The sequence below is a fragment of the Durio zibethinus genome, chromosome 22, assembly GCF_047325235.1.
Source record: "Durio zibethinus cultivar Kanyao isolate XHJ-2024 chromosome 22, ASM4732523v1, whole genome shotgun sequence".
Taxonomy (NCBI): domain Eukaryota; kingdom Viridiplantae; phylum Streptophyta; class Magnoliopsida; order Malvales; family Malvaceae; genus Durio; species Durio zibethinus.
Window position 1 is genome coordinate 2,047,815 of NC_143183.1, and position 26,280 is coordinate 2,074,094.

At 32.3% G+C, this 26,280-nt stretch overlaps 1 protein-coding gene and 3 non-coding genes across 4 annotated transcripts; 1 reads left to right on the plus strand and 3 right to left on the minus strand.

Annotated features, from left to right (window-relative positions):
• Positions 1-494: 494 nt before the first annotated feature.
• LOC149512455 (U2 spliceosomal RNA) lies at positions 495-690 on the minus strand. Its single transcript, XR_016332276.1, has one exon. It is a non-coding gene; the product is annotated as a U2 spliceosomal RNA (small nuclear RNA).
• Positions 691-9,684: 8,994 nt separating this feature from the next.
• On the minus strand, positions 9,685-9,880 carry LOC149512456 (U2 spliceosomal RNA). Its single transcript, XR_016332273.1, has one exon. It is a non-coding gene; the product is annotated as a U2 spliceosomal RNA (small nuclear RNA).
• Positions 9,881-18,351: 8,471 nt separating this feature from the next.
• On the minus strand, positions 18,352-18,547 carry LOC149512457 (U2 spliceosomal RNA). Its single transcript, XR_016332204.1, has one exon. It is a non-coding gene; the product is annotated as a U2 spliceosomal RNA (small nuclear RNA).
• Positions 18,471-20,607, plus strand: LOC111307662 (uncharacterized). Its single transcript, XM_089751447.1, has 5 exons — positions 18,471-18,543; positions 19,396-19,519; positions 19,749-19,813; positions 19,909-19,973; positions 20,071-20,607. The coding sequence occupies exons 1-5, from the start codon at positions 18,471-18,473 to the stop codon at positions 20,605-20,607; spliced, it is 864 nt and encodes a 287-aa protein (XP_089607573.1).
• Positions 20,608-26,280: the final 5,673 nt, after the last annotated feature.

Here is a 26,280-nt window from a genome sequence, read left to right on the forward strand (position 1 = left end):
TATAAATTCTTGTTGATTAGTTTGTTTTGTTTAGCAGGGTTTTTCTATTTCTTATCAATATCTTTGAGACCAAGATTGGTCCTAAAGAACACTGTTCAGTCAGTCAATGTTTTGATCAAATCAAGTGGATACTTTACAGAAACTGGGACGTTGAGTTAGTATTCACGAGAGCAAACAAGAGAAGCTAGTGTTTCCAACAAAATGAATTGATACACTGACTCAAACGAAATTAAATCCAACTTTTAATCGAAGGCAGTAAAACTTTTAATCATCTAAGACTGCAATACTAATATGTCTATTACACCTTTTACAGAATCAAAATTTGTGTCCATATTGAATGTTTTCAACATTCTCTTTCAGTTCTATGTACCGCTGTAACAGAGCTCCGAATTTTTTGTAGCATGACTCCTGATTTAAATACAGAAAACATCTGATCTTACTTACATTTAACAGAAAACTTCTTGTTCAACAGAGAAAAAACCAGAATCTATTTGGTGGGGTGCGCCTGACCCATCCAGCAGTGCAACGCATGGGCGACACTTGAAGACCCCAGTAGCAAGCTACCGTGATGGACCTTCTCCCTCAAAAAATTAATTTAATATCATGTGGATCAATGACCCACGTATCAGATATTAAACTGATAAGAACAGATACTACACTTGATCTTAGCCAAAAGGCCGAGAAAGGTATGCCTTGCAATCGCTCTCAACTTCTCTCTCATAACTTGTCTCGCCCAAACCCTATTCAACTGTTCATGATGTGGGATAGGGAACTCACCCAAGTGCAGTAACATGTATCTTTCGATGACCAGTGAAAGCTGATTGCTAGTTACCTGAATATCAGAGCAAAATCTGGCAACAAAAACACTCTAACAATTACCATTTCCTTGGAAGATTATTTATTAATAATTTGCGTATTTGAAATGGTATTTGACATCTGCTTTGAGAAGGCACGGTTCATATAATCTATAGGTATAACTTCAATGTCTTGTTTTATGCTGCATTTAGCTGCAAAATCAGTCATCTATTGAGTCTCCTTCATCCTTTCAATCATGCTTATCTTCGTTCCCGCCGTAAAGGGTATAACTTGTTAATTTCTCAGTCTTAATACCAAATTAAGTCCAATACTAAAAATATACAGTCAACTTAACGCATCTCTGCTTCGCAGATGATTTACTAATATTTGCAAAGGGTAAGTTGGATTCTGTTATTGGTGTGAAGGAGGTGCTGAAGGTGTTTTAACACCTTTTCTGGCCTGCAACTTAACTGTGAGAAAAGTGAGTTATATTCAACAGGAATTAATAGATGGGAGCTCAGTCCAATATAGCAGGTTTCTGGTTTTAAAATTGGATTGCTTTCGGTTAGATACTTGGGGGTACCTTTGGTTACCAGGAGGCTCACCGGAAAAGATTGTGCGCCACTAATGGACAAGATCACAACCAGGATTAAAAGTTGGGCGGCTAGGCATTTGTCTTATGGTGGAAGGTTGCAGTTAATGCAGTCCGTGCTGTTTGGTATGCAAAACTATTGGTCTAGGCGATTCATTATGCCAAAGCATGTGCTTAAGAAGAGAAATCAACTATGCTCCAGTTTCTTCTGGAAAAGGAGAGAAGGGTCCGCAAGGGGAGCTAGAGTGAGCCGTTGTGCAATTTGTTTCTCTAAATCTGAGGGAGGACGTGGTCTGAAAGATATAGTATCTTGGAACCAGGCTTGTCTCATGAAGAATATGCAGGACATTTTTATTAAAGCTGGTCCAATATGGATAGCATGGCTAGAAGCTTACGTTTTGAAGGAGAGAAGCATCTTGTTGGTTCCAGAACAACAAAACAGTAGCTGGAACTGGAGGAAGCTACTTCAGCTTAGATAGATTGCACGGCATTTTATAAACATAGAGAATGGAGTTGAGATCTAGCTTTTTCTAAGCAACACCTACTCAGCTGCTATAGTATGAAATGCGATTAGGCCGAAACAAGAGAAGGTTGAATGGCATAAACTCATATGGTTTCAATACCATATTCCAAAGCACTCTATAATATCTTGGATGGTTATATTATATAGACTTTCAACGAAGGACAGGTTGAAAACGTGGGGAATTGAGGTGTATGACAAATGTTGCCTGTGCCAGAGAGAGGACGAAACCAGGGAACGTTTGTTCTTTGGATGTGATTATTCAAAATAGATTTGGCAAAAGATATTACGGAAGTGCAGGATCTTTCGGGGGTGGAGAACTGGTCCGAAGAGTTGAGATGGGCAGTGAGCAAATTGAGGGGAAAGCCTCCATCATATTGCGATTAGCCTGGAATTCCGGACATCAGATATGGAAAGAGAGCAACAGCAGGATGTTGCAGGTCCTTGAACACATAAAAGATGCTGTGAGGCTTCGATTACAGGGACTAAGTGAGATACACATAAAAGATGTTGTGAGACTTCGATTACAGGGACCAAGTCAGATTGCTGCGAATACAGTAAATAAGATGATGTGTGATACGTGGAATCTTAATGTTGCTATGATAGAATAGGTTGCAACTAGAGATGCGTATATCGATGGTTTGTAAAAGACGGATTGTCGTATTGTAGTAGAATTCTGCTAGCTTGATAAATAAAATACAAACTATCAAAAAAAAAAAAAATTCTGAAAATATACTATAATACAAAAATTACGAACTTAAGATATCTATGCAGACCTAAACGCACTATTACATAACATATTAACGATATATATTTTTTTGTATATTTATTGTATTTTGTATAAATACATAAAATATAAAATATAAAAATAAATTTGATTTTTTTTTCATGCAACTACAAAAAAAAAAAAATCAATTTATTTTATCACATAACTCTTTGACATATTTTTTTTCTCTTTTTTTTTTCTTTTTTTGTTCCAACCACATAAGAGTATCCAAAATCTAGTAACACTTAAATCCATTCTCAGCTAGGATGAATAATCCTTCAAAATTAAGGAAACTTATAGCCACCTCTTCTCTTGTATTATAAATTTCTCGTAGCCTTTGCCTTTGAGAAACTGCAATTACAAAAAATTGCAACCTTCCCTTCTTCTTTTTATTGCAATCTTTGTTTCAAGTTTGAATATGTCTAATGAATTAGATCAAGTTTTAGTCCCTTGTTGGAATTTGAGTTTGAGGGATAGGAAGCTTTTCTATGCATACCATTATCTAGCATGTTTCCTAATAATGAAAGGGATTATGATGATCAGTTCTCTGATGATGATTATATGAAAGATGTGGTCATATTCGATACTGATAATGATATTATGGAGATTCTTGAGGATGCTCTTGTTGATGAAGATCCTCCAAAGACGATCAGGCCTGATAGTAAATCAGCCATTGAAAGGTTGGAGAAGGTAAAGATCAATGAAAGATCATTAGTGTTATATTCGGTTTAGTTTGAAGATGTTTCAATTGGGATTGAAGCCAAACGCCTGCCCTGCGCCCATGTTTATCATACAGGTTGCATTGTTAAATGTCTTAAAGAGACGAATACATATCCATTGTACCGCTATGAAATGCCTGTTGTCGGTTTTGATCTAAATATCCCATTGCCTGCTATTGATTCTGATGTGGATTTTAAAAACATGACGACTACTAATTGATTTCAATGTCGTTTATATTATGTATTTGTTAGGGTTATGTTCTATTTCCTTTTTGTTTCTTTTGAACAATTTGTTTGTAATCTTATGGGTACATACAGAACATAAATGCATTGATACACTGACTCAAATGAAACTAAATCCAACTTAAAAAAAAGGCAGTAAAACTTTTAATCATCTAAGACTGCACTACTAATACGTCTATTACACCTTAAATTCTTCAATTTTAACTACTATGCTCTATGCACCATAGAGAATAATTTTGTTTTTGAAAAATTCTTCAATTTCTACTTATACCACCCCTTTTTGCTTTAATAAGTAAAAATGCATGCAGCAGTTTATACTTTCTGACAAAGCTTTTGAGACCAAGATATTCCCTAAAGAACATCGTTCAGTTAATGTTCAATCAAACCTGTTGAACACTAGCTTCTCAGATTTGATCTAATTTATCAATGCATTAGCAAGCATTCAAGGGTTACTCTGAAGTAGGCCTTCAGACTCAAAATATTGCTGCTAATATATGACATGATACAATCGATTATCTATAGAATGGACATTGACGAGTTTTAGAGATGAAAAGCAATGCTGTTTCAAGATTATTGTTTCCGACACCGGATTACCTGACTGTGCAGCTGCACTCGCCTTAACATTACGGTCTTGGAGACTGGGTGGTTATATTCTTTAAATTTCAACATGATTTTTTACCTTTCATTATGATCAAGTTTTCTCAAATTAAAGCATGCCTTTGATTGATTTTTTTTTTTCATTGTTTAATAGGAAAAGGGATAGCAAGAAAAAATAATTATTTATTATATTCAAGAAATTCATCATATATAAATATATATATATTATTAGTGTATGTTACAAAGAATTCTGGGGGAAGTTAGGAATTAATTGTCTCCACTAATATCTTGTCTTATCTACAAACTGGACAGATACAATATATGTCATTGTTCTTTGCCGAAATCATTAAGGTTTCATTGATGGATGCTTTCATTTTTTTTTTATAAAAATCCATAAACTGCAAAATAATAAAAAATAAAAATATCAATAAAAAAATTAAGTTATTTGAAAATTTATCATTACTAATTTCACTTGTGAAAAGAATTCCTTATATTGTATACATATGTGATAAAATTCAAAACCAAACACTTACTTTATTTGGAGAATGAGGGTTTTAGTAAGAGATTTATAAACTTATATTTTAACCAAATATTTAGGTGTTCAAACCGACACAGTTAGATGCAAATTATGCATATAATGCATTTTTTAAACATTTATTTTTTTTAGGGTATTCGAGGTTGTAATGGATTGAATCATACTCACTATTAAGCAATTATAACAAAAAGTTATATAGATATTCATTAGTTATAAGTTCGAATTTTACATAATATTTTAATGAATCATAAGTAATTTTGAATTATAATTAATTATAGTACAATAATTATAAGTGACATGTTTATTTTTTTAATTTTAGTAGTTCTATTATTTATTGTTATGTCTAAATCAATTGGTTAACAGTCAAAATTTAATTAACACAATGAAGCCTTTGAGTCGTCTAAGCAAAACATAACTAAATAGCTATGTCACCTATTCTAAGGAGATGGCTTGTCCTTCACCAAAATAAGGACTCACTTAAAACTCCACCAATAACTTGTTAAAACAATCTCTTCAGAATTGACCAACTGACATCCAACTTGTCTAGGATCAATAAATGCAGCCTATGCTTACCTTACATTATTAAATGCAATTCCCATCCAATGGATCTTTCTCGAATTCTCCACAAATATCTTATAAACTATCAACTGTTTCAATTAGGTCATCACCTTTGATCTAATACAAATAGTAGATAAAAACCCAAGTCCGCAAGGTAACACACAAGGCTCAACACTATTTAAAGTTTATCCACTGAAGCTTCCCACACCTTATCATTTTCATCTTCCTTATTTTCTTACCTTACCTTAACGTCAAACCACGCCTCATAGTAACAATTTTGATGCCCTATGATCGTACTTTTTGGTTACAGGTCACAGATATTTTTCCCTGAAACCTCACCTTCCTCCTTCTAGTCAAGATATCCAACAACACCATCAACATTCATAATTTTATTTAAAATGTATTGAAGATTAAAATGTAACTCAAGTATATCTAAATTAATGAAATTACATAAACAAATAGAAATTACAATCCTAATCGACCAACCTCAATACACATATACTCAATCTTTTTTTTTCTTTTTTATTTTTTGGCAAGCACATATACTTATAATTTAATATTTTTTGAAGAAATATTTTTTGGAAAAAAATTCCAAGTGTACAATTCCACGACCATTAGAAAGGAAAAAAGAGAAGGAAGGATCCTTCAAATTCAAACAAAGATGCATGTCTTATGATTCCCAGATTATCTCTTTTTATAGTATTCACAACAAGTAGAAGTATAATAAAATTTCAATCACTCAAACACAAATTTGGGGAATTGGGGAAATTTGAAAGGGCCAAACCCTTTCTCTAACCAGTTGTGACCAACCAAAATGAGTATTGCCAATTTGCCATGCATTATCGTCATCATATCCTATTCCAGGCTCCAGCTTCAAGTTTTTCAATAGCTTTGGCCAGTTTCATCATTCATTATGTGACAATTATTCCACCCTTATTTGAATTTTCTGACAACTAATGCACACAACTGTTTGCAACATTTTTTAAAAAAGTTTAAATTATGGTAAGAAACTAAACCAGGGTTGTTCTTAACACTCATTTATGGAAGAGCTATTAAGTGGTTCTCTGGCAAATCTTGAAAATTTTTTTTTTCTATAAGAGGGCATAACCCAAAGGGAAAGAGAAAAAATCATGGCTTGAAGTAAGATTTGGTGTCTTCTTAGAGTTACTTGCTCACTACCTCAAGAGGTCGCGGACGACAAATTTTGAACTTTGATTTTAAGATAAATTTAACTAAAATAGTAATTTAAATAATAAAAAAGAAATATGAGCAAAATGTGTTGTATACAAGAGTTACAGTTAGCAATGGGTTACCATTAATAATATTTGAATCTTACTATTTTTTAAAATTAAGGCGATGAACTTATCAATTGAATCAATTCGTCTGATTTAATTTTATTAAGAAAATTAAAATTTTAATTTAATTTTTATTAAATTTATATATTTTTTATTTAACACTTATGACAATATTATTGATTTTAATATATAATTGATGGATATAGTTAAGAAATGACAATGTGATTTTAAGTTTTATTAAATTATAATACATATAATCAACATCAATTTAAATATACATGCATATATATATATACATATAAATAGATAGATAAATAAATATACACCAAAGATTTTAAAAATTTTTGGAAAGGGTAAGGCCCCTCAAGCTCCCATTATGAATTGCTTCTAGAACATTTACATATAATATAACCACAATTTCTCTTAAAAAATTTTAACATTTGAGAGAATTCAAGAGTTGCATACTTTTAATTATACCTTACTTAGCAATACAATATATGTCAAATTCAAACCTAAGCATGTGGCTTAATATAGTGTAATTATCCACTTAGACATCTTATATATATTTATTAAAATTTATTGTATTATGTATAAATACGTTAACTTAAGAATATAAATTTAATTTTTTTCTCATGCAACAACCAAAAGAAATCAATTTATTTTACATTTTTCTCAATTTTTTCACTATTTTTTTTTGTTCCAGCCACATAAGAGTGTCCAAAATCTAATAAAACTTAAAATCCATTTGTAGTTGGGATGAATAATCCTTCAAAATTAAGGAAACTTAGTGCCCCCTCTTCTCTTGTATCATAAATTTCTCACAGGCTTCGATTTTTTTCTCATACAACTACAAAAAATAAATCAATTTATTTTATCACATAACTCTTTCTTTGACGTATTTTTTTCTCGTTTTTTCTTTTTTTTTTTGTTCCAGCTACATAAGAGTGTCCAAAATATTGTAATACTTAAATCCGATGAATAATCCTTCAAATTTAAGGAAACTTAAAACCGCTTCTTCTCTTGTGTTATAAATTTCTCCTAAGCTTTGCCTTTCAAAAATTGCAATTACAAAAAATTACAACCTTACATTCTCCTTTTTATTACATTCTTTGTTTCAAGTTTTAATATGTCTGATTAATTAGATCAAGTTTTAATCTCTTGTTGGAATTTGAGTTTAAAGGGATAGGAGGCTTTTCTATGCATACCATTGTCCAGCATATTTCCTAATAATGAAAGGGATGATGATGATCAGTTCTCTGATGATGCTTACATGGAAGATGTGGTAGTATTCGATACTAATGATGATATTATAGGGATTCTCGAAGATGCTCTTGTTGATAACAATCCTCCAAAGATGATCAAGCCTACTAGTAAATTAGCCATTAAAGGGTTGAAGAAGGTAAAGATCGATGAAAGATCATTGGTCATGTGTTCAGTGTGCTTTGAAGATGTTTCAATCAGGACTGAAGCCAAATGCCTATGTCACGGACCTAAGGGAGAGTCCTGAATCCCACATCGAACATAATAGGAGGGTCACTGGGGTATAAAAGGGTTCACACCATCTTCGCCTTGTGAGGCACCTTTTATATGACAAGACCGTGAGGCTAGAGGGCTAGAACGGACAATACCTCACAAGGGTGTGAACCGCGACAGGAAGGCTGATCTGGGATGCCAGAAGGGTGAATGCCTGGGTCCCAGAGTCGCGCGGGTTCGGAGCTTAAGTTCTCGACCCGTGACAAGTGGTATCAGAGCTAGTCCTATATCGTTCGATCCACGTCAAGCACCTCGAGGGAGGTAGGCAGGGTAGCCAGCCTCCGTGACGACGGCATCACGAGGTTGGGTGTGGGAGAATGTCACGGACCTAAAGGGGAGTCCTGAATCCCACATCGAACATAATAGGAGGGTCACTGAGGTATAAAAGGGTTCACACCATCTCCGCTTTATGAGGCACCTTTTGTAGGACAAAACTGTGAGGCCAGGGGGTCAGAGCGGACAATACCTCACAAGGGTGTGAACCGTGGTAGGAAGGCTGATCTGGGACGCCGGAAGGGTGAATGCCTGAGTCCCGGAGCCGTGCGGGTTCGGAGCTTAAGTCTCGACCCGTGACACTTGCCCTACTTCCATGTTTATCATACAGGTTGCATTGTTAAATGGCTTAAAGAGAGGAATTGTCAATTTTGATCTAAATGTCCCCTTGTCTGCCATTGATTCTAATGTTAATTCTAGGAATATGACTACTACTAATTGATTTCAATATCATTTATAGTATGTAATTATTGGGGTTTTGTTCTGTTTTCTTTTTGTTTCATTTGAACAATTTGTTTGTAATCTTAAGGGTACTCAAATCATAATGAAATTGTAATTTGGAACCCAAACCCTAAACCCTAGTCACCCAAGTCCTTATGTTGCATGATTATTAAAAAAATATACCAAACTTTTCTTTCTAATTCTGATGTTTTTGTATTTCTTATAATCTGTCAATTTCTATACATGACCATGCTCTCTACAACTATTGATATAAATTCTTGTTGATTAGTTCGTTTTGTTTTGTAGGGTTTTTCTATTTCTTATCAATACCTTTGAGACCAAGATTGGTCCTAAACAACATTGTTCAGTCAATCAATGTTTGATCAAATAAAGTGGACACTTTAAAGGAACCGGGCACATACAGAGCGTTGAATTAGTATTCATGAGAGCAAACAATAAAAGCTAGTGTTTCCAACATAATGAATTGATACACTGACTCAAATGAAACTAAATCCAACTTTAAAAAAGGCAGTAAAACTTTTAATCATCTAAGACTGCAATACTAGAATCAAACTTTGTGTCCATATTGGGTGTTTCAACATTCTGTTCCAGTTCTATGTTTATTGTTTTTGGTTTTATGTCTCTTTGTCTAACAGCTCTGAATATTTTGTAGCATGCCTCCTGATTTAAATACAGAAAACATCAAATTGTTTGAAAAGAATCCTCTATTTTTCACAACTATTTTGATCTTATATGCTTTCAACAGAAATTTTCTTGTTAAACATAAAGAAGCTTGAATCTATTTCAACTAGAATTGGTGGGGTGCGCCTGACCCATACAGTAGTGCAACGCATAGGCGACGCTCGAAGACCCCAGTAGCAAGCTGCTGTGATGGGCCTTCCCCCTCAAAAAATCAATTTAATATCATGTGGATCAATGACCCACGTATCAGATATTAAACTGATAAGAACAGATACTACACTTGATCTTAGCCAAAAGGCCGAGAAAGGTATGCTTTGTAAATGTTCTCAACTTCTCTTTTATAAATTGCCTCGCCTAAACCCTTTTCAACTGTTCATGATGTGGAATAGAGAACACAGCCAAGTGCAGTAACATCTTATCTTTCGATGACCAGACTTCAAAAACTCTCAAATAGTTACCTGAATATCAGAGCAAAATCTGGCAACAAGAACACTCCTAACATTTACCATTTCCTTGGGAGATTATTTATTAATAATTTCTGTGGTCAAAATGGTATTTGGCATCCGCTTCGAGAAGGCAGTGTTTATATAATCTATAGGTATAAATTCAATGACTGGTTTTACGCTGTGTTTAGCTGCGAAATCAGTCTTCTGTTGAGTCTCCTTCATTCTTTCAATCATACTTATCTTCCCTGCCGTTAAGGGTATAATTCTTGTTAATTTGTTAGTCTTAATATCAAATTATGTCCGATACTAAAAATCTATACTTTATATATTAAAAATATCCTTAAAGTTTAAGAAAGTTAATAGTTGACCTAACTTATGAGTTTTGTAGGCTTTAAGATATGAGGAATGGGTCTATTTTTAACAGCCTTTTTTTTATGGTTTTTTATTTATTGTTTATTGAGTAGGATTTTTTTCAGTTTTGTTTGAGAGGGCAGAGGGTTCAGTATTATCAGTACCAGCATTCAAGTTCATAGTCACTTCAAATGATGTTGCATGAAACTTTCTTTAAAGAGCGACAAAGTAAAGCCAATTATTGATCCCAATGGCATTTTTCCTTTCTCTTAAATTGTCTAAAGACTTTTTTATGTTGAAATTGGAAGAGTTATAGAAAAAGTGGTCGTATACCAATCCCATGAGACAAAAAATTCTTGTATAGTACTTAATATAATCCGTTCATAATATTTGATTTTAAATTGTGTATTTTAATTATGGTTATATTAAGATATGAAATAACAAATTTTTTAATAAATTAAATAATCCCCTCTATACTCTTAAAAAGATATGTGTCGAGAGTATAGAAAATTTATAGTTAATTTTATATAATGATTATTGTTATTTACGAAACATAAATAATGGAATTTTAAAAAGTTTAAATCCTATCATATTATTCATAATATATATATATATTTTTTAATTTTAAAATATAATATTTAAGTTGATGTACAAAACCATAAAAATTGATTTACATGATTTACACCTATATTATTGGTGTAAATGTTTCTTAAACCTATATTGACTTTTAAATAAACCAGAGCAATCGATCAGTTCGATTAAGTCAATTATAAATACTTGAAAATTGATTAATTGGGCTTCATCTGTTTAGGAAACCAAATTGACTAATTAATAGTAAGAAAATAAAAAATAATTGAAATGACTTAAATCAATTGGTTTTGTCGATTTTATTGGTCCTTTAGTTTCCAACAAGTTTGGTCAAAGATTATTTGTTATACTTAATCACTGTATTATCTTTTTGAATTTAACTATTTCCATCCTATGATTTTGAACTAATCCATGTGTGGATAATTAAGTTGATTAAATTATGTAATGGATATCTGTACATTAGTTAAATGATGAAATTAATTCTTCTATCTTAATGTTTCAAATTGGATTCATATACTTCATTTTATTATCAAATTTAATCAAATTGTTAATAGTTTAAACTTGTTCGTTAAACTTGATAATGTGACATTTTAATTTTTTTGATGTGACATTTTTGCTTACGTGATGATTAACTTTTTTGACATGTAAAGTCTATGTGGTCAAATATGATAACATGATAAAATTTTTTGACATGTCATCAGTTTTTCATGCCAACTTCTCTTAATTTGCACAACTTATCCTTATATTTTAGTTAAATGGTGGAATTAGTCTTTTTAACTTAATGTATGTTCAATTTGATCCCTATACATAAATTAACTATAGAATTTAAGATTTAATCTAAAATAACTAAAATAAAACTAAAATCAAAGACAAAAAAACTTTTTAATACAAATAGATCAAATTGTAAACAAAGTCAATGTATAGGTCAACACAAGATTTGCACCAAACCCCTCATCAAAAATAGCATCATTTCAACCTATTATAAAAACAAAAAAAAAATTTTTAATTTTCCTTTTTTCTCCTCTTTCATCCCTGTTTTTCTCTTACTTCTCTTTACAAGTCTCCTCCAAAGAACTCATATTTTAATGGGATTTATAGAAATTAGTGATTGAAAAATTCAACAATCACAAAAAATCTATCCATAAAAACTAAAACCGTTAATGCCCAGAAATCGATTATTGACACTACCATTTTGTATCGTCATCTAAAGCAAAATTGAGCATAATACCCTAAAAATTCTAAACTTTAAACTTTTAAAAAGTTTTTCTCAGTATAAAATTATTTCTAATGGTTTTTGCTAATTGCCTTTATTTTTGTTGTGTTATCTTGTCGATTGCTGTTGAATTCTCAAAATTTTTTCAAATTAATATTTCCAAAAAAATTTTCATATTTTCCTTAACTTTTTTCAATTTTTTATTTTCTTTTACTTTGACTTCTTGATTTTCACTAACTAAACAATAAAAATAAATAAATAAAATACTTTTAGAGTTTTAAATTTGGGTTTAAAATTCAATTTCACAATTAAACCAATTGATCAAAAAATGATTTGAGAGCCTAATGTCAAGATGAAATTTCAAAGCCATATAATATTGAAATTTTTTTCAAAAAGAATAAAATGTCTACAATTGCTTTTATTGTTGATTTTATATATGAGTTTGTTGATTATGATTTTTTTTAATCTAATTTTTATGCTTTTGTCATTTTACAAGTTTTTTTATTTTTTATATTTTAAGAATATTATAAATCGAAATTAACAAAAAATGAAAAATTAAAATAAATAAAAATATATATAATTTAGTTTATTTTGGGCTTATAGTCTAATTTGAGATTGACCCAATTTGTCCAATTAAGTCCAATTAATAATTCAAATATCCAAAAAAGTTTTATCTAAATATGAAAAAAAATATCATGCTCGAATTAATAATTTATTTTTTTATATGTTATTTTAGATCAAATTTTAAATTTGATAATTAATTGATATATAAGGATCAAATTTGAACATATATTAAGGCAGAATGACTAATTCTATTATTTAACCAAAGTATAGAGACGAGCCGCGTAATTTAAAAAAAGTTGATGTGAAAATATGATAATGTGTTAAAAAATTTTAGCACATCATCATTTTTTATCACGAGGACTTTACACATCAACAAAGTCAATGGCCACATAAGCAAAAATGCTACATTGAAAAAGTTAAAATACTATATTATCAATTTTTACAGAAAAAGTTTGAACGATTAATTAATTAACTAAAGTCGACTATTAAATGAATAGGAATCCAATTTGAACAGATTAAGATAAATGGACTAATTTTACTGTTTAACTAAAGTACATATATCTGTTATATTAGGTTCATCACACAATAAACACTTTCCACCGTAGTCGTCGGCATAACCTCCAAGACTCTATCTCTCTCTATTGCCTTAAATTCATATAAGACATTAAAAAAAAAATTCTAGGGGCAAGCCAAGCAACACTAAGCCATTTCTTAAAATCTCACGTCAAGAGTCTATTAAAGGTGGTCTAAGTTTATTGTATAAATTTATGGTCTTATTTTTGTTCAAGTCATTTATGGAAAATTTTAGTACAAAAAATGACCAACATTCTCTGTCTCTCAAATATTTATATCTCTGATAACAAACAAGAGGAATTGGGGTGCAACCATGGGGTTTAACAAGATAGAGATGAAGTTGATTGAGGATAAAACTTGCAGGTAAGTTACATTCTCAAAATATCGAGTAGATTTGCTTAAAAAATCCATGAAATTTCTATATTTTGTGGTGCTCAAATTAGGCTCATTATCTTCTCAAACACTAAGGGGAATTAGGGATATAGATTTTAGGGTTTTGATAAAAAAGAATAAAAAATAGAAAGAAAGGGCTAAAGGGTAATTAAGTAAAGGGTTAGGAAAATTAATAATTTTTTTGTTTATTTTAAATATTTAATTGTTTGAATTTTGATTTTTTCGATCGGTTCAAATTTAAAACTTCAACACAAAAAAGAAAAAAGATAAATTCGAGAGCCAAATCGATTTAATCTCTTAAATAAAAAAATCCAAACCAATTTAATTAAAATGAACGATTTAGATCAATTTTATTGATTTAAGGTTAATGCTTTCTCCTACTTTAAACATTAAAAAATGAGATAGAATGATGCTTTCTCTTAATCCTTTTACATATTGCTCTTATTAAAAATCTTTTGAATTATGTTTTGTTATACTAAAATGCAAATAGAATGATGTTTATATTGCCTTTGATATAATCAAAATAAAAATGGCTCTTCCTCTTATTTTCTTAAAATTATAGCAACTTGAATTAGGATAACCGACGCGGAATGCAGTTACAGCAATAGTATACTCTAATAAAAAATATTACGAACTTAAGATACATATGTAGACCTCACCTCACTCTTACTTAACATATAAAAAAGGTTCTTCCTCTTATTTTCTTAAAATTATAGCAACCCGAATTAGGATAATCGACGCGGAACATAGTTACCGCAATAGTATACAATAATAAAAAATATTACGAACTTAAGGTACATATGTAGATTTCACCTCACTCTTACCTAACATATTAACAATAGAATTTTTATTATATTTATTATATTATGTATAAATACATAAAATAAAGAATATCAATCTAAATTTGATTTTTTTCACATGCAACTACAACAAAAAAAATAAATTTATTTTATCACATAACTCTTTCTTTGACCTATTTTTTCTCAATTTTTTTTCATTTATTTTTTTACGCCACATAAGAGTGTCCAAAATCTAGTAATACTTAAATCCGTTCTCAACTAGGATGAATAATCCTTCAAAGTTAAGGAAACTTAGAGTCGCCTCTTCTTTTGTATTATAAATTTCTCATAGGCTTTGCCTTTGAGAAATTGCAAATACAAAAAATTGCAACCTTCCATTCTTTTATTTCTTGCATTCCTTGTTTCAAGTTTGAATATGTCTGATGAATTAATTCAAGTTTTAGTCCCATGTTTGGAACGTGATTTTAGAGGAACATGAGGCTTTTCTATGCATACTATTATCCAACATGTTTCCTAATAATGAAAGGGATGATGATGATCAATTCTTTGATGATGCTTACATGGAAGAGGTGGTCATATTCGATACTGATGATGATATTATAGAGTTTCTTGAGGATGCTCTTATTGATGAAGATCCACCAAAGATGATCAGGCCTGCCAGTAAATCAGCCATTGAAGGGTTGGAGAAGGTAAAGATCGATGAAAGATCATTAGTGTCGTGTTTAGTGTGCTTTGAAGATGTTTCAATCGGGACTGACGCCAAACGCCTGCCCTGCTCCAATGTTTATCATACAGGTTGCGTTGTTAAATGGTTTAAAGAGAGAAAAACATGTCCATTGTGCCGCCATAAAATGCCTGTTGTGGATTTGATCTAATTGTCCCATTGCCTGCCATTGATTCTGATGTGGACTCTGAGAACATGATTGCTACTAATTGATTTCAGTGTCATTTATAGTATGTATTTATTAGGGTTATGATTTTTTACCTTTCATTATGATCAAGTTTTCTCAAATTAAAGCATGCCTTTGATTGATTTTTTTTTCATTGTTTAATATGAAAAGGGATAGCAAGGAAAAATAATTGTTTATATATAAATATAAATATATATATTATTAATGTATGTTACAGAGAATTCTGGGGGAAGTTAGGAATTAATTGTCTCCACTAATATCTTGTCTTATCTACAAACTGGACAGATACAATTTATGTCATTGTTCTTTGCCGAAATCATTAAGGTTTCAATGACGGATACTTTCATTTTTTTTTTATAAAAATCTATAAAATACAAAATAATAAAAAATAAAAATATCAATAAAAAAATTAAGTTATTTAAAAATTTATCATTACCAATTTCACTTGTAAAAAGAATTCCTTATATTGTATACATATGTGATAAAATTCAAAACCAAACACTTATATTTGAAGAATGAGGGATTTAGTAAGAGATTTATAATTTATATTTTAACCAAATATTTAGGTGTTTAAACCGACACAATTAGATGCAAATTATGCATATAATGTATTTTTTAAGCATTTATTTTTTTAGGGTATTCGAGGTTGTAATGGATTGAATCATACTCACTATTAATCAATTATAACAAAATATTATATAGATATAACAAAATATTAAGGTTTTGATAAAAAAGAATAAAAAATAGAAAGGAAGGGCTAAAGGGTAATTAAGTAAAGGGTTAGGAAAATTAATAATGTTTTTGTTTATTTTAAATATTTAATTTTTTGATTTTTGATTTTTTCGATTGGTTCAAATTTAAAACTTCAACACAAAAAAAAAGATAAATTCGAGAACCAAATCAATTTAATTAAAATGAACGATTTAGATCAATTTTATTGATTTAAAGTTAATGCTTTCTCCTACTTTAAGCAATAAAAAATGAAATAGAATGATACTTTCTCTTAATCCTTTTACATATTGCACCTATTAAAAATCTTTTGAATTATGTTTTGTTATACTAAAATTCAAATAGAATGATGTTTATATTGCCTTTGATGTAATCAAAATAAAAATGGCTCTTCCTCTTATTTTCTTAAAATTACAGCAACTTGAATTAGGATAACTTACGGGGAATGTAGTTACAGCAATAGTATACTCTAATAAAAAATATTACGAACTTAAGATACATATGTAGACCTCACCTCACTCTTACTTAATATATTAACAATAGATTTTTTATTATATATTTATTTTATTATGTATAAATACATAAAATAAAGAATATCAATCTAAATTTGATTTTTTTCACATGCAACTACAACAAAAAAAAAATCAATTTATTTTATCACATAACTCTTTCTTTGACCTATTTTTTCTCAAATTTTTTTCATTTATTTTTTTCCAGCCACATAAGTGTGTCCAAAATCTAGTAATACTTAAATCATTCTTAGCTAGGATGAATAATCCTTCAAAGTTAAAGAAACTTAGAGTCGCCTTTTCTCTTGTATTATAAATTTCTCATAGGCTTTGCCTTTGAGAAATTGCAAATACAAAAAATTGCAACCTTCCATTCTTCTTTTTGTTGCATTCCTTGTTTCAAGTTTGAATATATCTGATGAATTAGATCAAGTTTTAGTCCCATGTTTGGAACGTGAGTTTAGAGGAACATGAGGCTTTTCTATGTATACTATTATCCAACATGTTTCCTAATAATGAAAGGGATGATGATGATCAATTCTTTGATGATGCTTACATGGAAGATGTGGTCATATTCGATACTAATGATGATATTATGGAGTTTCTTGAGGATGCTCTTATTGATGACGAATCACCAAAGATGATTAGGCCTGCCAGTAAATTAGCCATTGAAGGGTTGGAGAAGGTAAAGATCGATGAAAGATCATTAGCGTCATGTTTGGTGTGCTTTGAAGATGTTTCAATCGGGACTGAAGCCAAATGCCTGCCCTGCTCCAATGTTTATCGTACAGGTTACATTGTTAAATGGTTTAAAGAGAGAAATACATGTCCATTGTGCCGCTATAAAATGCTTGTTGTGGATTTTGATCTAATTGTCCCATTGCCTGCCATTGATTCTGATGTGGACTCTGAGAACATGACTGCTACTAATTGATTTCAAGTGTCATTTATAGTATGTATTTATTAGGGTTATGTTGTATTTTCTTTTTGTTTCTTTTGAAAAATTTGTTTGTAAACTTAAGGGTACCCAAATCATAATGAAATTGTCATTTGGAACCCAAACCCTAAACCCTAATCACCCAAGTCCTTATCTTACATGATTATTAAAAAATTTACCGCACTTTTCCTTCTAATTTTGATGTTTTTGTATTTCTTATAATATGTTATTTCTATACATGACCATGCTTTCTACAACTATTGATATAAATTCTTGTTGATTAGTTTGTTTTGTTTTGCAGGGTTTTTCTATTTCTTATCAATATCTTTGAGACCAAGATTGGTCCTAAAGAACACTGTTCAGTCAATCAATGTTTTGATCAAATCAAGTGGATACTTTACAGAAACTGGGACGTTGAGTTAGTATTCACGAGAGCAAACAAGAGAAGCTAGTGTTTCCAACAAAATGAATTGATACACTGACTCAAACGAAACTAAATCCAACTTTTAATCGAAGGCAGTAAAACTTTTAATCATCTAAGACTGCAATACTAATATTTCTATTACACCTTTTGCAGAATCAAAATTTGTGTCCATATTGGATGTTTTCAACATTCTCTTTCAGTTCTATGTGCAGCTGTAACAGAGCGCCGAATTTTTTGTAGCATGACTCCTGAATTAAATACAGAAAACATCTGATCTTACTTACATTTAACAGCAAACTTCTTGTTAAACAGAGAAAAACCAGAATCTATTTCAACTAGAATTGGTGGGGTGCGCCTGGCCCATGCAGCAGTGCAACGCTTGGGCGACACTTGAAGACCCCAGCAGCAAGCTACCGTGATGAACCTTCTCCCTCAAAAAATTAATTTAATATCATGTGGATCAATGACCCACGTATCAGATATTAAACTGATAAGAACAGATACTACACTTGATCTTAGCCAAAAGGCCGAGAAAGGTATGCTTTGCAATCGCTCTCAACTTCTCTTTCATAACTTGTCTCGCCCAAACCCTATTCAACTGTTCATGATGTGGGATAGGGAACTCAGCCAAGTGCAGTTTTCACAGACCTAAGAAAGAGTCCTGAATCTCATATCGAACATAATAAAAAGTTCACTAGGGTATAAAAGGGTTCACACCACCTCTGCCTTGTGAGGCGCCTTTTGTAGGATAAAACCGTTAGGCCAGGGGGCCAGAGCGGACAATACCTCACAAGGGTGTGAACCGTGGCAAAAAGGCTGATCTGGGACGTCGGAAGGGTGAATGCTCGGGTCCCGGAGCCGCGCGAGTTCAGAGCTTAAGTCTCGACCCGTGACAAGTGGTATCAGAGCCAGCCCTAAACCGTTCGATCCACGCCAAGCACCTCGAGGGAGGTAGACAGGATGGCCAGGCTCTGTGACGAGGGCGTCATGAGGTTGGATGCGGGAGAATGTCACGGACCTAAGAAAGAGTCCTGAATCCCACATCGAACATAACAGGAAGGTCACTGGGGTATAAAAGGGTTCACACCACCTCTACTTTATGAGGCGCCTTTTGTAGAATAAAACCATGAGGTCAGGGAGGCCAGAGCGGACAATACCTCACAAGGGTGTGAACCGTGGCAAAAAGGCTGATCTGGGACATCGGAAGGGTGAATGCCCGGGTCCCAAAGTCGCGCGAGTTCAGAGCTTATGTCTCGATCCGTGACAGGACCTAAGAAAGAGTCCTGAATCCCACATCGAACATAATAGGAAGGTCACTAGGGTATAAAAGGGTTCACACCACCTCTACCTTATGAGGCACCTTTTGTAGAATAAAATCATGAGGCCAGGGGGGCCAGAGCGGACAATACCTCACAAGGGAGTGAACCGTGGCAAAAAGGCTGATCTGGGACGTCGGAAGGGTGAATGCCCGGGTCCTGGAGCCGCGCGAGTTCAGAGCTTAAGTCTCGACCCGTGACACAGTAACATGTATCTTTAGATGACCAGTGAAAGCTGATTGCTAGTTACTTGAATATCAGAGCAAAATCTGGCAACAAAAACACTCTAACAATTACCATTTCCTTGGAAGATTATTTATTAATAATTTGCGTATTTGAAATGGTATTTGACTTCTGCTTTGAGAAGGCACGGTTCATATAATCTATAGGTATAACTTCAATGTCTTGTTTTATTCTGCGTTTAGCTGCAAAATCAATCATCTATTGAGTCTCCTTCATCCTTTCAATCCTGCTTATCTTCGTTCCTGCCGTAAAGGGTCTAACTTGTTAATTTCTCAGTTTTAATACCAAATTATGTCCAATACTGAAAATATACAGTCAACTTAACGCATCTCTGCTTCGCAGATGATTTACTAATATTTGCAAAGGGTAAGTTGGATTCTGTTATTGGTGTGAAGGAGGTGCTGAAGGTGTTTTAACACCTTTTCTGGCCTGCAACTTAACTGTGAGAAAAGTGAGTTATATTCAACAGGAATTAATAGATGGGAGCTCAGTCCAATATAGCAGGTTTCTGGTTTTAAAATTGGATTGCTTTCTGTTAGATACTTGGGGCTACCTTTGATTACCAGGAGGCTCACCGGAAAAGATTGTGCGCCACTAATGGACAAGATCACAACCAGGATTAAAAGTTGGGCAGCTAGGCATTTGTCTTATGGTGGAAGGTTGCAGCTAATGCAGTCCGTGCTGTTTAGTATGCAAAACTATTGGTCTAGGCAATTCATTATGCCAAAGCATGTGCTTAAGAAGATAAATCACCTATGCTCCAGTTTCTTCTGGAAAAGGAGAGAAGGGTCCGCAAGGGGAGCTAGAGTGAGCCGTTGTGCAATTTGTTTCTCTAAATCTGAGGGAGGACTTGGTCTCAAAGATATAGTATCTGGGAACCAGGCTTGTCTCATGAAGAATATGCAGGACATTTTTATTAAAGCTGGTCCAATATGGATAGCATGGCTAGAAGCTTACATTTTGAAGGAGAGGAGCATCTTGCAGGTTCCAGAACAACAAAACAGTAGCTGGAACTGGAGGAAGCTCCTTCAGCTTAGATAGATTGCTCGGCATTTTATAAACATAGAGAATGGAGTTGAGATCTAGCTTTTTCTAAGCAACACCTACTCAGTTGCTATAGTATGAAATACGATTAGGCCGAAACAAGAGAAGGTTGAATGGCATAAACTCATATGGTTTCAATACCATATTCCAAAGCGCTTTATAATATCTTGGATGGCTATATTAAATAGACTTTCAACGAAGGACAGGTTGAAAACGTGGGGAATTGAGGTGGATGACAAATGTTGCCTGTGCCAGAGAGATGACGAAACCAGGGAAGATTTGTTCTTTGGATGTGATTATTCAAAATAGATTTGGCAAAAGATATTACGGAAGTGCAGGATCCTTCGGGGGTGGAGAACTGGTCCGAAGAGTTGAGATGGGCAGTAAGCAAATTGAGGGGAAAGCCTCCATCATATTGCGATTAGCCTGGAATTCCAGACATCAGATATAGAAAAAGAGCAACAGCAGGATGTTACAGGTCCTTGAACACATAAAAGATGCTGTGAGGCTTCGATTACAGGGACTAAGTGAGATACACATAAAAGATAAAAGATGTTGTGAGACTTCGATTATAGGGACCAATTCAGATTGCTGCGAATACAGTAAATAAGATGATGTGTGATACGTGGAATCTTAATGTTGCTATGATAGAATAGGTTGCAACTAGAGATGCGTATATCGATGGTTTGTAAAAGACGGATTGTCGTATTGTAGTAGAATTCTGCTAGCTTGATAAATAAAATACAAATTATCAAAAAAAAAAATTTTCTGAAAATATACTATAATACAAAGCATTACAAACTTAAGATATCTATGCAGACCTCACCTCACTGTTACATAACATATTAACAATATATATTTTTTTTTATATTTATTGTATTATGTATAAATACATAAAATAAAAAATATAAAAATAAATTTGATTTTTTTTGCATGCAACTACAAAAAAAAATTAATTTATTTTATCACATAACTCTTTGACATATTTTTTTTCTCTTTTTTTCACTTTTTTTTCTTTTTTTGTTCCAACCACATAAAAGTGTCCAAAATCTAGTAATACTTAAATCCATTCTCAGCTACGATGAATAATCCTTCAAAATTAAAGAAACTTATAGCCGCCTCTTCTCTTGTATTATAAATTTCTCGTAGCCTTTGCCTTTGAGAAATTGCAATTACAAAAAATTGCAACCTTCCCTTCTTCTTTTTATTGCAATCTTTGTTTCAAGTTTGAATATGTCTAATGAATTAGATCAAGTTTTAGTCCCTTGTTGGAATTTGAGTTTAGAGGGATAGGAAGCTTTTCTATGCATACCATTATCTAGCATGTTTCCTAATAATGAAAGGGATTATGATGATCAGTTCTCTGATGATGATTATATGAAAGATGTCGTCATATTCGATACTGATGATGATATTATGGAGATTCTTGAGGATGCTGTTGTTGATGAAGATCCTCCAAAGATGATCAGGCCTAATAGTAAATCAGCTATTGAAGGGTTGGAGAAAGAAAAGATCAATGAAAGATCATTAGTGTTATATTCGGTTTAGTTTGAAGATGTTTCAATTGGGACCGAAGCCAAACGCCTGCCCTGCGCCCATGTTTATCATACAGGTTGCATTGTTAAATGTCTTAAAGAGACGAATACATATCCATTGAGCCGCTATGAAATGCCTGTTGTCGATTATGATCTAAATATCCCATTGCCTGCCATTGATCCTGATGTGGATTATAAAAACATGATGACTATTAATTGATTTCAATGTCGTTTATATTATGTATTGGTTAGGGTAATGTTCTATTTTCTTTTTGTTTCTTTTGAACAATTTGTTTGTAATCTTAAGGGTACATACAGAACATAAATGCGTTGATACAGTGACTCAAATGAAACTAAATCCAACTTAAAAAAAGGCAGTAAAACTTTTAATCATCTAAGACTACAATATTAATACGTCTATTACACCTTAAATTCTTCAATTTTAACTACTATGCTCTATGCACCATAGAGAATAATTTTGTTTTTGAAAAATTCTTCAATTTCTACTTATACCACCCCTTTTTGCTTTAATAAGTAAAAATGCATGCAGCAGTTTATACTTTCTGACAAAGCTTTTGAGACCAAGATTTTCCCTAAAGAACATCGTTCAGTTAATGTTCAATCAAACCTGTTGAGCACTAGCTTCTCAGATTTGATCTAGTTTATCAATGCATTAGCAAGCGTTCAAGGGTTACTCTGAAGTAGGCCTTCAGACTCAAAGTATTGCTGCTAATATATGACAAGATACAATCGACTATCTATAGAATGGACATTGACGAGTTTTAGAGATGAAAAGCGATGCTGTTTCAAGACTATTGTTTCCGGCATCGGATGTACCTGACTGTGCAGCTGCACTCGCCTTAACATTACAGTCTTGGAGACGGTGGTTATATTCCTTAAATTTCAGCATGATTTTTTACCTTTCATTATGATCAAGTTTTCTCAAATTAAAGCATGCCTTTGATTGATTTTTTTTTTCATTGTTTAATAGGAAAAGGGATAGCAAGAAAAAATAATTGTTTATTATATTCAAGAAATTCATCATATATAAGTATATATATTATTAGTGTATGTTACAGAGAATTCTAGGGGAAGTTAGGAATTAATTGTCTCCACTAATATCTTGTCTTATCTACAAACTGGACAGATACAATATATGTCATTGTTCTTTGCCGAAATCATTAAGGTTTCATTGACGGATACTTTCATTTTTTTTTTTAATAACAATCTATAAAATACAAAATAATAAAAAAATAAAAATATCAATAAAAAATTAAGTTATTTAAAAATTTATCATTACTAATTTCACTTGTAAAATGAATTCCTTATATTGTATACATATGTGATAAAATTCAAAACCAAACACTTTATTTGGAGAATGAGGGTTTTAGTAAGAGATTTATATACTTATATTTTAACCAAATATTTAGGTGTTCAAACCGATACAATTTGATGCAAATTATGCATATAATGCATTTTTTAAGGATTTATTTTTTTTAGGGCATTCGAGGTTGTAATGGATTGAATCATACTCACTATTAGTCAATTATAACAAAAAGTTATATAGATATTCATTAGTTATAAGTTTGAATTTTACATAATATTTTAATGAATCATAAGTAATTTTGAATTATAATTAATTATAGTACAATAATTATAAGTGACATATTTATTTTTTTTAATTTTAGTAGTACTATTATATATTGTTATGTCTAAATCAATTGGTTAATAGTCAAAATTTAATTAATACAATTAAGCTTTTGAGTCGTCTAAGCAAAACATAACTAAATACCTATGTCACCTATTCTAAAGAGATGGCTCGTCCTTCATCAAAATAAAGACTCACTTAAAAATCCATCAATAACTTGTTAAAACAATCTCTTCAGAATTGACCAACTGGCATCCAACTTGTTTAGGATCAATAAATGCAGCCTATGCTTACCTTAAATTATTAAATGCAATTCCCATCCAACGGATCTTTCTCAAATTCTCCACAAATATCCTATAAACTATCAATTGTTTCAATTAGGTCATCACCTTTGATCTAATACAAGTGGTAGATAGAAACCCAGGTACGCAAGGTAACACACAAGACCCAACACTCTTTAAAGTTTATCCCCTGAAGCTTCCCACACCTTATCATTTTCATCTTCCTTATTTCCTTACCTTACCTTAACGTCAAACCAAGCCTCAGAGTAACAATTCTGATGCCCTCTGATCGTACTCTTTGGTTACAGGTCACAGATATTTTTCCCTGAAACCTCACCTCCCTCCTTCTAGTCAAGACATCCAACAACACCATCAACATTCATAATTTTATTTAAAATGTATTGAAGATTAAAATGTAACTCAAGTATATCTAAATTAATGAAATTACAATAACAAATAGAAATTACAATCCTAATCGACCAACCTCAATACACATATACTCAAATCTTTTATTTTTTATTTTTTATTTTTTGGAAAGCACATATACTTTGGTGTAAAGGAGGTGCTGAAGGTGTTTTACACCTTTTCTGGCCTACAACTTAACTGTGAGAAAAGTGAGTTATTTTCAACGGGAATTAATAGAGAGGAGATCGGTACAATATAGCAGGCTTCTGGTTTTAAAATTGGATTGCTGCCTGTTAGATACTTGGGGGTACCTTTGGTTACCAGGAGGCTCACCAGAGAAGATTGTGCGCCACTAACGGACAAGATCACAGCCAGGATTAAAAGTTGGGCAGCTAGGCATTTGTCTTACGGTGGAAGGTTGCAGGCTTGCAGCTAATCCAGTCTGTGCCGTTTAGTATGCAAAATTATTGGTCTAGGCAATTCATTATGCCAAGGCATGTGCTTAAGAAGATAAATCAACTATGCTCCAGTTTCTTCTGGAAAGGGAGAGAAGGATCGGCAAGGGGAGCTACAGTGAGCTGGCGTGCAATTTTTTTCCCTAAATCTGATGGAGGACTTGGTCTCAAAGATATAGTATCTTGGAACCAGGCTTGTCTCAAGAAGAATATATAGGACGTTTTTATTAAAGCTGGTTCAATATGGATAGGATGGCTAGAAGCTTATGTTTTGAAGGAGAGGAGCATCTGGCAGGTTCCAGAACAACAAACAAGTAGCTGGAACTGGAGGAAGCTACTTCAGCTTAGATAGACTGGACGGCAATTTATAAAGATAAGAGAATGGAGGTGAGACCTGGCCTTTTCTAAGCAACACCTACTCAGCTGCTATGTATGAAATACGATTAGGCCAAAACAAGAGAAGGTTGAATGGCATAAATTCATATGGTTTCAATACCAAATTCCAAAGCACTCTATGATCTCTTGGATGGCGATATTAAATAGACTTTCAACAAAGGACAGGTTGAAAACGCGAGGAATTGATGTGGATGACAAATGTTGCCTGTGCCAGAGAGAGGACGAAACCAGGGAACATTTGTTGATGTGATTATTCGAAAGAGATTTGGCAAAAGTTATTACGGAAGTGCAGGATCTTTAGGGGGTGGAGAACTGGTCTGGAGAGTAGAGCTGGGCAGTGAGCAAATTGAAGGGGAAAGCTTTGATCTCCATCATATTGCGATTAGCCTGGAATGCCAGACATCAGATATAGAAAGAGAGCAACAGCAGGATGTTACAGGTCCTTGAACGCATAAAAGATGCTGTGAGACTTCGATTACAGAGACTAAGTCAGATATTCGATTATAGGGACTAAGTCAGATTGCTGCGGATACAGTAAATAAGATGATGTGTGATACGTGGAATCTTAATGTTGCTATGGTAGAATAGGTTGCAATTAGAGATGCATATATTGATGGTTTGGAAAAGACAGTTGGATTGTTGTATTGTAGTAGAATTCTGCTAGCTTGATAAATAAAATACAAATTATCCAAAAAAATATTGAAAATATACTATAATAAAAAACATTACGAACTTAAGATATCTATACAGATCTCACCTCACTCTTATATAACATATTAACAATAAATTTTTTATTATATATTTATTGTATTATGTATAAATATATAAAATATAAAATATAAAAATAAATTTGATTTTTTTTCACATGCAACTGCAAAAAGAAATCAATTTATTTTATCACATAACTCTTTCTTTGACATTTTTTTCTCATTTTTCACCTTTTTTCTTTT